The sequence below is a fragment of the Urocampus carinirostris genome, chromosome 9, assembly GCF_059441175.1.
Source record: "Urocampus carinirostris isolate Australia breed hairy pipefish chromosome 9, RoL_Ucar_1.0, whole genome shotgun sequence".
NCBI classification, from domain to species: Eukaryota; Metazoa; Chordata; class Actinopteri; order Syngnathiformes; family Syngnathidae; genus Urocampus; species Urocampus carinirostris.
In genome coordinates, this window is record NC_142357.1 from 488499 (window position 1) to 501549 (window position 13051).

Here is a 13051-nt window from a genome sequence, read left to right on the forward strand (position 1 = left end):
ATGTGTCAAGTTGTTAGTTAACTTCTTATCTTTTATTCAACACATTGTTTCTTAGTGTCCTTTTCACGGTCGTATTGTTCCAAGAGATGAGGCAGGTCAGCCCTGCAAAGTGGAGGACCGTCTGAGAGGGGAAGAAAACAGAAGAAAGACTAAGAAACAGGGTGAGTACAGGTATAGACAATTGCAGATTGCAATGAAAAATAACCATAAAAAAACAACAAAAGGTTTCAAAAATAACTATCAAATTTATTCATCTCAATTGTTTGTCCTTCAACATTGGCAAAAAACCCCGAATGTGCTATCAGTTTGTGTATTATCTATCACGTACTGTATAACTGGGAGTGAACACTTCATACTTGTATTTTACAGCTTCTTTTGTTGTTATTTCTGAGATAGATCAGGGGTGACCAATTTGGTCCTGACACCGGTAGCTCTTAAGAATAATGGAGAAGCATATGGACGGGTTCTCAAAATAGCTCATCAGTGATTAGTTAAGATGGCAGTATTCTAGAAAATTTGATTTATAACTGGAATATAAACATTTGTATTGCTACTGTTTTAAGACAGTCTAACCGAAAAAGCAGCAATATAACAAAAAATACAAATATAACAGGATAACCATGACAACTATCATACCTTCGTTGTCACAATATTTTGAAAATGAATTCAGAGTGCAACTAGTGTAAACAGTATGATGTACAAACCTATAAGAGGACAAAAAATACTTCAATGGCAACAACTGTTTTAGAACAAAAGTCAAGGTAGGCAAACCCCAAAAATCAGCAATGTAACGAAAATACAAATAGTGTATAATAACAGAACAAATAAAATACCGTATTTTCCGGACTATACGGTGCACCAAAAAAACCCAAATTAGCCATACATTTAAAAGTGTGCCCTATAATCCGGCGCCCCTTTATAGAGCAGTTCATTCAGTTATTCAATCCAAAAAGGCCCAATTACAATGAAATGCTTTCACATGCGGTTACCATTTATGAACTAATCAATCATTATAGTTGTGACACCAGATTCCCTAATATGTATGTTCTATGAAATACCCATTTTTTCAGTTTTAATCTCATGTGCCTTATAGTTGGATGTGCCTTAAATATAATGAAAATCTTTCACAAGGGTGTATTTCTGAAGGTTTATCTTATAATCAGGCGTGCCTAATAGTTCGGAAAATATGGTACCTTTTATTGCACAATATTTTGGGAAAAAACAGTACTTCAAATAAAGACAAACCACATATCGGTTGAATTTGAAAAGTTTAAGTTATTTAAAACTTTACCGCACACAAACTTTATTATTGTGATGGTTAAAAATGGAAGACGGTCTTAAGAAAGTAGTATTAATCTGATCCAAGTACTCGCTCAGTATTGATGAGTTCAATATTTGCATCTATCTGCCCTACCTTAGTGCGAAGACTGGGTGGCAAGTCTACCTGACACTTGTGAAATCCTTTGTTTCACTCCATTGCAAACATCCTTCGTGTTTTCATCCAAGCCTGTGTAGGGTTTCTCTGGGTACTCAATTTTTCTCCCTCACTTCAAAAAGATGCATGCTACATTTATTGGTGTCTCCAAATAGTTCTAAGATTTTATGTGATATTGTTTGCAAATGGCACCCAGGTTTGTCAAAGTGTACCCATCCTATTACCAGGGTTAGTACGGGTGCTTGAAATCCCTAAAAATGCTTGAATTTTAATGTCGTGTTTTCAAGGTCAGAAAAATGCTTGAATTTTAAGTGAAGTAAGTGAAAATAGTTGCCATTGCCATGTTTCTTGGCAGTCTGAATCTATAGACCACGCAGTCCATGAAGAAAAAATTTAAAAAGTGCATGAATACCAAGCCAACACAACTGCTCTTCTGGCTTGGCGTTATGACTTTGTCATGTTAAGCCTCACCGGCCACTACCGGTGGCCCTCAGGAGGACAGGTTATTTTAGAAAACAGGCTAGAGTTCGGCTAACAAACAGCTCTTCAGATTTTTTTTTAATGATATCAAAAATAATAAAACATTATGAACCAAATTGTTTCCTAATTAGTAATTTCATATGTTTTGCACGAGATCCCTAAAAAAAAAACATGAAATTTGATATATTCACAGATCTATTAAAAAATGTGACATACTAAACAATTTAAGATTTTTACACACTGAACATATTTAAAGTAGAACAACTACACAAATTCCCTAAAAATGCTATAAAATAGAAATTATAAATATTTACTCATCAGTGCGATAAACAAATAATAAAATGAAAAAAAAACATTTACAGTTTTAATCAATTTTGACACAGATCCTCTGAAAAACACGCAAAATTTATAAATTACATTTCCTAAAACAAAGCAAAAGATCCTCAGTCCCTAAGATTGAAAGTTTTAACACACTCTGCTTCGGAGCAATCAATATCAATAGAATTAGTCAAAAGTTTTCTGCTCTCTATACATACAGCACTGTCTTTATGTGTCTTCTGTATTGAAGTAAATTATTACCCAACACCTATGGAGCCCCTTCTGTGTTTGTAAACAAGTGTTACGTAGCCAAACTGCATGCATTGTTGAAGCAGAATGGCAGAATTCATGTTCGTTTATAGCAGCCCATTGACCCATTGATTGGCGCAGGATTTCTTCTTTTAATGGTACTGAAAAAATTGGAAAATTGACTTTGAAAGCCCTTAAAAGGTTGTTGAATTCGGCCATTGAAAGGTTGTATGAACCCTGAATAAAAACTGCTTTCCTAGAGCTAAATATAAATAAAGAGCATACTAGTCTCAGTTTAAAGGCTTGCGAACAGATGCTCTGTGCTTCTTTTCAAAGCTATGTAACACGTGTAACCAAAAACATAAAAAAGGCTGGACAAAAAAAGAACCACTTTGAAAATGTAATTTGAATTCTTCCAATAACTAAATACAGAAACATGTTAGTAGTATTGTCTTTTGAGAAATAGTATTTGGTGGAAAAGGAAAATAAATGATAGCGTTACCACAATACGTTGCAGTGTCTCTGTACTTAAATCAATGGTAATCAGCTAAAATCTGAATTGCACTTATGATACTGTAAGTTTGTTGTCATGTGTGTGGTCTGTGGTCTGGCCCTTACTAAGACACAAACTAATGCAAACAAACACAAAGAGCCCATCTGGGATGGATAAAGAGTGTTGAAAGAGAAGCAGACACTGCTGCAACATTGATATAAGATACGCAAGTTTATTGTCTTTTCACATTCTTTTGTCTTTTTGTCTTTTTTTAATTTATATTCATCTTCGACTCTTGGTCCTGACAGCCGCAGATAACAACACACTTCTAAAACAATATAAAATGCTTTATTTTTTTTTTTTTTTGGCACAACTCAATCCGTTTGATGGAGAGCAGGCCGTGCTGAAATTTATGGAAAATAATGTATCATATAATTGTACTCAAAAGTAGTTACCTTAAAATAATATTACTTAAGTAAAAGTGATAATTGAAATAATAACAATACAAAATATTAACTAATATTTTACTAAAATAAAATCCAGTACCGTGTAGGTATGGGCTTTTTGGGGCGATTTTTCCAATACTACTTTAAACTTTTACGTTTCTGGTGCTCAAATCAATTCCTAAAATGAAAAAACAATAACTTTGCATCTCAAACAAGATTAACCAAACCAAATACACTTTTCTTTAGAGCAGACGTCTTCAATCTGTTTGAGTCGCAGGCCGCATTGGTCAGAAAAAATATAATTTGTAGGACTTTGTCTATTTCTGCTATTTTTGTGCAATCGGACTACGATCAGGAATGCATTACCTGCTTTTAGTCCTTCCCCACTACACCAATATCTCAATTTTTGCAAATATTTTTTTTTATCAAAAGGTTTATAGTGGATGTCTTATTTTATTTTTATCACATTTTGATGGTAAGACAATTTTAAATGACCACAATTCAAAAAAGGATCCAAGCGATGCCTCCATTTATGAAACGCATCTGATCTGTGACACAAAGAAGTACCACGCACTAGTTTTACCCAGCAAATAAAATTAACAAAGAAAAAAATCCTATATTTTTTAGCATCCTACAGAAAAATACTCAAGACACTAAAACTTGCAATATAAACAACCATCTTATGAAATTTGTGTGTTAAAGGAGTTCTGTCAATTACTAAACGACTGAAGTATTCATCTTGAGCTAGGCAGACGCGCTAGTTGTTACGTGAAGTGACTTAAGCTGGTTACTGTTGATTTTACTTTCATCTAAACAACACTTAGAACGGTCTTAAAAATGTAAAAGGTAAAACCAAACCAAAATGTAAACTATCCAGCGTCCAATGCCTTAAAATGGTTCAGTCCATTTGATTCCTCGCACCGCTCTTTTGCTTTGCTAGCGTCACTTGCGACATAACACTGCGGAGTCTGTGGCGATTCCAGTGTATTACGTTGAAAGTATGTTGTACAGTGGTTATGTTGAACAATAATTTACCAGCCAATATAACTCAATTTTTATCATTACTAGATATTAGTCCTCATTTTAGCTGCATTGAATCAAATACAACAATGATCAGCCTAGCCTAATTGTTGTTTGTGTGACAAATGAGTAAAAACTGGGCATTGTGAAATGATGAGGTTTTTTCTAACCACTTGGTGTAATACGATGTTCACAAACTAAAAGTGATACTCCTGAACAGTGTTGAGTTATCTTATAAAAAGATCTTATGAGAAAGATTGTGGCACATAGTAGTACTAAAAAGTAGTGTTACAAAACAAGGTCAAATTGTAAAAAATAGAATACAGTAAGTGCTTGTTCTTGGTGGGGGCTGCATTCCAAAAAACATTTATGTATGTATTAGATATCAATAAAACATAATATGCAAGACAGTAACAAAATAACAGTTATTGATCTACAAATGAAATAAAAGAACACAGAGTTGCAGTTGAATGAATGTTCTGTATTGTCAAGATACTAATATACAACAAAAGTGTTGGTCTCCTTTTAGTCTCAGAAAGCGATGTAAAGAGCGGCCGACTAGCCGCACGCTGGCATTGGGAATCCTGGGATGAGCCAGGTCTCCGTGGTGATTAATAGTCCCGAATGTAGAGGTTTCCCACGCATGTAGCTCCAGGTCATCTTTTTTATGGTGAATGGGTCTGGCGTTGGTGAGATACAGGCCTCAAAAAGGGTGGCTTAAGTGAGTTGTTACGTAGCCTAGCTGAAGCAGTAAGCCGGACCTGCAGCCTCACTCTTTCTGTCCCTCCACACTGCCTCTGTCTCTTACCGGCCCCTATAACAATCCACGGATCACCTAGTGGCGCTCAGCATTTCTTTGCACTCTTCTCACTTTCGTCGTAGTCCGATTTAATTTATGAATTTCTTTTCAAGTAATGAGCGGCTAAAATACTACCTATCGCTGTGCATCGCAGTTTGTTCTGGAGAAGATATTGACTTGTACACTCCACTGTTTAACTGACAGGATACACCAGCCCATTGCTAGAGGACATTGCTTGTTGCTAGCTATCTGCTTTGCCCCATAATTCCCAATTACAAATAAACAGACTTGTCAGATTATTTACGGTATTTCCTTTAATCCTGACCTTTCGATTGATGACACTATAGGCCTATAGCAGGCTTTTTTTTCATGGTCCGGAGACAGTATTAACATATACGGGCTTGTTTGACAAATGGAAGATCACTTCCTGTAGTTTATAATATACAATATTCAGCCAGTAGTTACCAAATTGAATTATGATTGACACATTGGTTAGCCAATGCAAATTCCAACATAACCCCATTTTGGTGGGGGATTCAAATGAAAGTCAAAAATAACTTGTGCAAGGCAATCCGTGATTCATTTACACCTTTTTCACAATGTCTAGAAAAATTGGCTTAAGTATAATACACATTTGCAAAGGCTTTAGTGTTGTAAACTTTTCGTCTCCAAATGGCCACTTTTGGAAACACCTAAACCTACCCTTAGAAAAATATGTAAATTACAATGTTTAGTATTTCAGAGTGTGATCAATCGTGACAAGGTACCAGGTAAGGCTTCAAGCTATTGTCACACCCGTTTTCAGCTAAGATGCCCATGCTACATTCAATTGCAGGCATTTAATCCCCCCTCCCCAGAAAATTCAGGCTAGAATAAAAAACCTACATTTCTGTGGGTTCCAATCCAACTCTGATTACCTAAAGTTAGTAGCAATGTAAATATTTCAGTCTGGGACGAAACTTCAGAGTCTTACTTTTCAAAAGAGACCAAAACATATATTCTACAAATAGTTAAAGAACTGCATTAATTCTACTTTTGGTACATTTTGGATTCGGATTTTAGGTGAATTTTACAGGAAGAACGTTAAGGTGTCAAAATTCAAGCATTTTTAAGGATTTCAAGCACCCATACAAACCCTATATACATATCTAGTGTGTCAGTCTCTGTGTTTATCTCCTTCTCATTTGTGTGTTTGGTAGACTTGTTTGATGCAGTGCTTGTCCGAGACATAGAGAGTCAATCGGGCCAAAACCTGGGTTCTGACAGATTTGATGGGCGCAATGAAAGAAAGAAGAAGAAATACCCCAACCTCAGCAATCTCAAGGACAATGCCAACACATCACGGGCACGGCTTGAGAAGCGCATTTTCAACAAGTACATCTTTATAGCAAAGCTCAGTTTTGGTGTTATGTTACCTTTTTCTGATTTTCTCAACCTCTACGTTTTTCCCTGTAGGACCACCATGCGCAGAGTTGCAAAGATGATGAATAGAGTTGACAGCAAAAAGCACGAAAGGTTTTCCAACCAGTTCAACTATGCACTCCATTGAACTTGATAATTGTCTTCAAGGCTTAGTCAGGGTTCCCGCTGATCCTTCAAAAGTCTTTGTTTTTAGAATAATGAATTTAATGCCTAAATTAAAAGCCTTAATCGGTATCAACACGTCTAAAAACTAATTTTTAAAAGTCTTAACAGTGTGAAACGTTGATAAGGCTTACATTTGTATATTTGTTTAATTTACACTTATGCTTCCAAAATAGGATTGGGGCGAGGGTTAGGATCTAAAGTATAGGCTCCTTCTAAGATATTCAATTTAATTTAAGGTTCTGAATTAGGGTTGGGGCTCGGTTGCAGCCGGAGTAAAGTGTAGATTTAGGGTTAGGAACTAAGGCTTGAGCTCCACTTTAGGGTTATAAACCAAATGTAGGGTTCCAAAATAGGTTCAGTGCGAGGGTAAAGGTTGGAAACAAGATCAGGGCTAGGAACTAGGGTTTGAAATCCATGTTAGGGCTGTAAATTGATTGTAGGGTTCCAAATTAGGTTAGAGGTAGAGCTAAGGTACGATTTGAAATGGGGTTTAGGGCTAGGGTTACAGCTTGGGTTAGGTGTAGGGCTACCTTTAGGAGCTATGTGTTAGACTACACGTTAGGGTTTTAAACTCGTTTTAATGTTCCAAGATAAAGTTGTGGCTAGAAGTATAGGCATCTTCGGAAGTATCGTCAACTATTTTCAATTTTTTATTCAGCCCTCCATCCATTTGACTTTGACAGCATTTATATAAGTGGTTCGTTTTGCCGCCTTAATGCTAATTTACTTTCATATTATTTTTCTCAAGGCAATGCAGTTTTGTAGGAAATAAACAACCTTGTCTTTTGCAGCTTTTCTTTGTCAAAGGTAAACATAATCTAGCATTCCAAGTCAAACAATTTAATTACACCAGAGTGGCAATGCACCTGGCTGTACCAAGGTTAAAGTTTCCATGTTCAACCTTATTTCAATGAAAAGCTTGATTTCTCTTATTTTGTAATCTACTTTGTGGTAAAACACTACCAATCGCAGTCCAATATTTTAACACATGTTGCTAAGAAAAATTAGAATTACTTCAGATTCTTGCTTTATTTCAACCCAGATCCGTTTGATCGTACTATTGTGTGTTCAAACTTGGGCTGCAACAACAAATTGTTTAATTCAATTAAAATTGATTCAAAATGATTATAGAAAGTGTTGGCAAATAAATTCCATCAATTTCTTTGTGTTGTACAATTTGTGACCACTTTGATGCAGCAGAGGCCGACTCGAGACCATATCATTTGCAACATCCTTTTGGTCTGGCGGCAAATATTTAGTAGGACTTGGGTCCGGCAGAGGGTTCTGACTGTGAATGAATGGCCTTTATTGTTATTATATAAGTTTAACACATTTGGAGGGATTCTCCTTTCAGCGCAAGTCAAACAATTTAAAAAGGTAAACATACGTTTTGTATAATCCACGCCTTTCTCCTATAGGATAGGGGCCAAAACATTCTTGCATGCCTTCTGGTGGAAACTCTTCCCATCGACTGGTCCTGAGTGCCCTCTGATTTTATCTTTTTGAAACTTTGTAATAAATGGCCTCAACTGCATTGCTTCTCTCCAGGTCTTGTCTTAATTCTTGGTCGGGTCCCGGAAAAGGACAAGTGCCAGACATCTGAATGTCCTTTTGTCTTTAGTATGCTTAGAGCAGTGATTTTTTTAACCACTGTGCCGCAACATACTAGTGTGCCGTGAGAGATAGTCGGGTGTGCCGTGAGAATTTATCCAACGTCACTTTTTACAATTTAAAATTTTATAAAACATTTATGAATCAATTTCTGCAAATATTATGTCATTGTCAAGTGTCTGTGCTGTAAAAACTGGGGTTATTATAAATTATATTGTAAACATACTGTTCAGTGTCATTTTATAACATTTTTTTGTCAGCGATGTGCCGCAAAATTTCACCGATGTAAAAAACATGCCCTGGCTCAAAAAAGATTGAAAAACACTAGCTTAGAGCATGCTTGACAAAAGATGATGCAATGCTCAGACGGGTGATAGGAGGGAAAAACATTTCAACAGGGTTTTTAGTAAGAAATTAGGATTGAAAATGTGCCAAAGGTCTTAAATTTATCTATTAAAATGTCTCTACTTTGGGAGCAGCTCAAATTTTGAGAAAATGCGTTTGACGCTGTTGTTCAGCTCCTTCTTACTTGTACATATTGTTCTCATCAAACTACCTGTCTCCATTGTAGCACTTGTGTAGCACAACAAAAACTTGCTTTCAGAACCAAATGTTCAAATAATTGGGCAAAGTAAAGGGAGTTCCAAAAGTCCTGGGCACATTTTGACACTGAATATCTCGGAAACTATTGAGAATATGTATCCACATTTGATAAGTTACGAAAGATTGTGATCTCATTTTTTTACAAGGAATGTTCAAAGATTTTCAATGTGAGCAGCATTAAAAACACGATACACATCAAGCCGATAGTCAAATTCTTTCCAACCGCGTCCCTGCATTGTTTTGTCAATAATTGCAACAGCTTTTGTTATTTATACTCTCAGCTCATCCACGTCTCATGTACTAAAAGGGGCACGTTGACCAATTGCATAGTTTGAGATCTGGGTGGCCAGGACATGAGATCACATAAGCACCCATCTGTTAGGGATTTACCATGACATCTCACAGTTGACTTTTTTGGCGGCTCCTTTTAAAATTTTCTGCGAAATGCATATTGAACAACAGTCTCTTAATAAGTTTTTGCAAATTCAAACACACAACACACATTTTCTTTTTGAGTGAAGGTCATTAGTGGGTCTAAAAATAAACTAATACAAAAAAAAAACTCAATAGCCGTACACAATATTTGATGTATTTACCTTTAAAATGGCCCAACTTTGATGAACTTAAGACCACAGGAAAGGAGATATACGACTTTAAATGTGGCTCAGACTTTTTGAACACCCTGTAGAGTACTGCTTGTGAAACGTAGCAAAACCTGCATTGCATTTCACTCCAGATCTAAAAAAAGCTACAAACAGTCCTAAAAACACAACATTACATTTTTCATCATTGTCACCAAGAAGCTTTTGGCTATCAGGTCTCAATTAGTGTGGATCCATGTTTGTAGCAGACCACACATTGTGAAACACAGATTTGATGTAACAGTGGGGATAGCATTCAAAACATCTACAGTAGATTGAACACATTTTCAGAAACAACCAAATAAAAGATTCATTTTCTTTGAACTTAGTGTGCTATTTAGAACCCAACAGTTTACTGTATATACAAGTCATAGTTACAATATTATCAATCTATTCTAAATGTCTGAAAATGAAAAATGTCTATACACTGCCAAACTTTTGATATTTGTCACTCTTTATTATCAAAAACATTAATATACGAGCTGAGTATCAGTTTGCCTGTAACCTCTAGGCCAAAATGGCCCAGCAAAACAATCACTATCATAGCTATACACTTAAGTCGGGCCATACCTCGACTCATTAATAACATTTCAGGGACACTGTGTAGTATTTGACGCCTCCTATTGTTAAATAAAACCAGTATTGATTTAAATCATATATAAAAAATATTCTATCATATTAATGTGCATTTATTTTAAATATTTGTAAGTTTAGAAATCAGCATTTATTTCACATTACATGAGCCTCACCTAAAGGGAGCTGACATGATTGCTATCTTGCTGCTCGGGTACCCAAGAACCCCAAAAAGTAAAATTATATATTTTGGTGACATTGTGTCTCCACAGTTTTTATTATTCCTTCTCCTTTTCTTTAATCTTGTTTTCTGTTGCACTACACAGGGATTGCCAACCTTTTTGAACCCGGGACCTGTTCTTTGTCACAAATGGCTACCAGTTTGAAATGCATTTCTAAAATAACTTGTTATTACTATGGTATTACTAAGTTGAATTATTAGAAGTCAAAAACTAAAACATTAGGTTAACTACAACTCATATTTACTAGAAAATCGCAATGAGCCATCATTGGTGAGCTATATTCAAAGCCTCTCGCAAGCTACTTAGATGTTCTTAGGGGGCTACCCGGTGCCCGCAGGCACCATGTTGGATACCCTGTACTACACCATGCAGTGACATTTAATGGTCAAATAATACACATTGTCCAGTTAACTTTCAGAATACCTCTTCAGAATATGGGCAAATTTACTATGACTTGTCTGAACTTGACAGCACTCAGAATATGGAGCATTAAAATAATTCACACTATTTTAGGATTGACATTCAATCAAAATTACTGTCAAATTGAAACTTTAGTAGACACTCAAATTAAGCGTTGGATTATGAACTTGCAAGTAGGGCCAGAGGAAGAGCCTTCACATAAGATAATGCCATTCCTTCCTAAAGCCCTCCCCCTCAAAATCAAACTTCCCAAGTTCAATAAATCATGTATTTATTTCCTCTTAGCTTAGAGTGTGCATGTGTCTACTGTGTCTAAGTAAAGTGGTACCCCTTTATACGACAAGCACCTTCAAACACAATAATTTCGGTATACATGTTTCTTAGGAACAAAATTTTTGCTTGCTATAGAAGGAAAATCCAGTTCACTACAAAACCAGTCCCAGAGGCATACAATTTTAGTGATCTGGAAGATGTGTTCTACAGTATATCTATTTAGGGTTAATTGGATGTTTTTGGGAGGATGTGATCGGAATAGTAAGTTTTTCATTACAGAGGCCCCTTTTATGATGAGCATTGAATTGTGCAGTCCTCTGCAATCCTGTCCTGTCGCTTTAGTCACTCGGGTTCACTAAGTTTGAATTTAATTTTCTCTAATATCATATTAAAATATAATATTATATTAAAATATTGTGAATCTCATTGTGAGCAGACAGACAGACAGACCAAAGCAAATACTATCACATGCTTTTGTTGAGTGGGTGTGACTGCCTGTGTGCGACTGTGGTAGGCTGGTGTATGCTGTCAGTTAGACAGCAAGGTAGGCGCACAAGACAAATGTGTTCACCCAAAACAACCTGGGAAGCATGGCAACAGCTAGTAGCTTTAGCAGCTCGTTACATTGAAACTAATTTTATCATTTAAATTGACTCTGAGCGCAAAGAGATAGTGATCACCAGCGGGTGCTCCGTGGATTGTTATCAGGTCCGGGAAGAGTCTGAGGCCGCAGGGAAGAGGCAATAGCAATGCTGCAGGTCCGGCCTACTGTTACAGCTAAACAACTCTTTAACCCTTTATGGGGGTGTCGGGGCCTCCCATTGACAAGTCCTATTTAATTTACTGTAACTTAGCGACCGTTGGAGTAAAAGAAAATTGAAACGATTCCTGAAAGTAAAGATAAAACCTTTGATTTCACTAAAATCTAAGTAGTACCCACAACGTGGCAGGGAGGAATAGATTACGGTAATGTCCTGTACTCGGAAAAATGTGCACACAATACAAAATCTAATTTACAGCAATGTCCGGATATTTTTCGACGTCCCGAAAAAAATGTTTGCATGGACCGTTTATCGTAAGTCGAATGGTTGTAAGTAGAGTAGCGTCTGTAATGTGTAAAGAAGACGCGAGCAGTTTCTTTTGAAAGTAAAGTGCAATAAAGGCTTGATGCGGTTGAGAAAATAATTGGATCGCTTTTTTTTCGTCCACTCTCTACCACGGAGGCGGTCCTCTTGAAGCCCATCTTCCAGATGTAAGTTAAATTTAACTTTTTTTTATCTTTATAGAACATATTTTTTATGAAATGTTTATTTTTTTAGTACAAAACAATACAGATTACTTATACAAGACTTAAACATACAGTAGTTATATAAACCTTAAACATACAAAATATAGCATTGAAGCAACTTACGAACGATTGTCCGGAACCCATCACGTTCGTAAGTAGGGCAGTGTCTGTACTTACCATTCCATTAGTTGCCTTCCTTCAAGACTTAACAAATGCTGTAGTGAATTCACGATCCCAAAGGTGAGAACCACCAGGAGAAGTATGTGTGTGTCTGTGTGTGGAGTCAAGCTCTGAAACGGTTTGCAAGACAAGATCAAACAATGTCCATCTATACTTGTACAAATTTAAATACAAAAAAACATTCCTGGCGGAATACAGGGATGAAGAAAATCAGGTATGAGTGATACGAGTGTGTCTGAAACTATGATTAACTTTGTGTTATTGTTGCTGTTGTTATGCCATAACTGTTATTATTAATAGTATTACAATTGTTGTTATATAATTGGTGTGTTTAATAGGGAAGATGAAGGGGGAGGGAATATAAGCATTTGCTTCTGACTACCCCTTTTCGAA

The 13051-nt window shown here is 36.2% G+C and overlaps 1 protein-coding gene across 9 annotated transcripts in view; it reads left to right on the plus strand.

Annotated features, from left to right (window-relative positions):
- The window catches only part of uvssa (UV-stimulated scaffold protein A), a 104657-nt gene extending 95996 nt beyond the window's left edge, over window positions 1-8661 (plus strand). For 8 of the 9 annotated variants that reach the window (XM_088344084.1, XM_088344082.1, XM_088344081.1 and 5 more), the window contains 4 exons: window positions 56-161; window positions 6440-6614; window positions 6696-6755; window positions 8246-8661. In XM_088344084.1, the coding sequence (XP_088200210.1) occupies window positions 56-161; window positions 6440-6614; window positions 6696-6755; window positions 8246-8333 (429 nt within the window). In that variant the 3' untranslated portion in view covers window positions 8334-8661. Of the gene's footprint in view, window positions 1-55; window positions 162-6439; window positions 6615-6695 lie in introns of all 9 variants that reach the window. The other variant, XM_088344080.1, reaches the window with a different exon arrangement.
- The last annotated feature ends 4390 nt before the right edge of the window (window positions 8662-13051 follow it).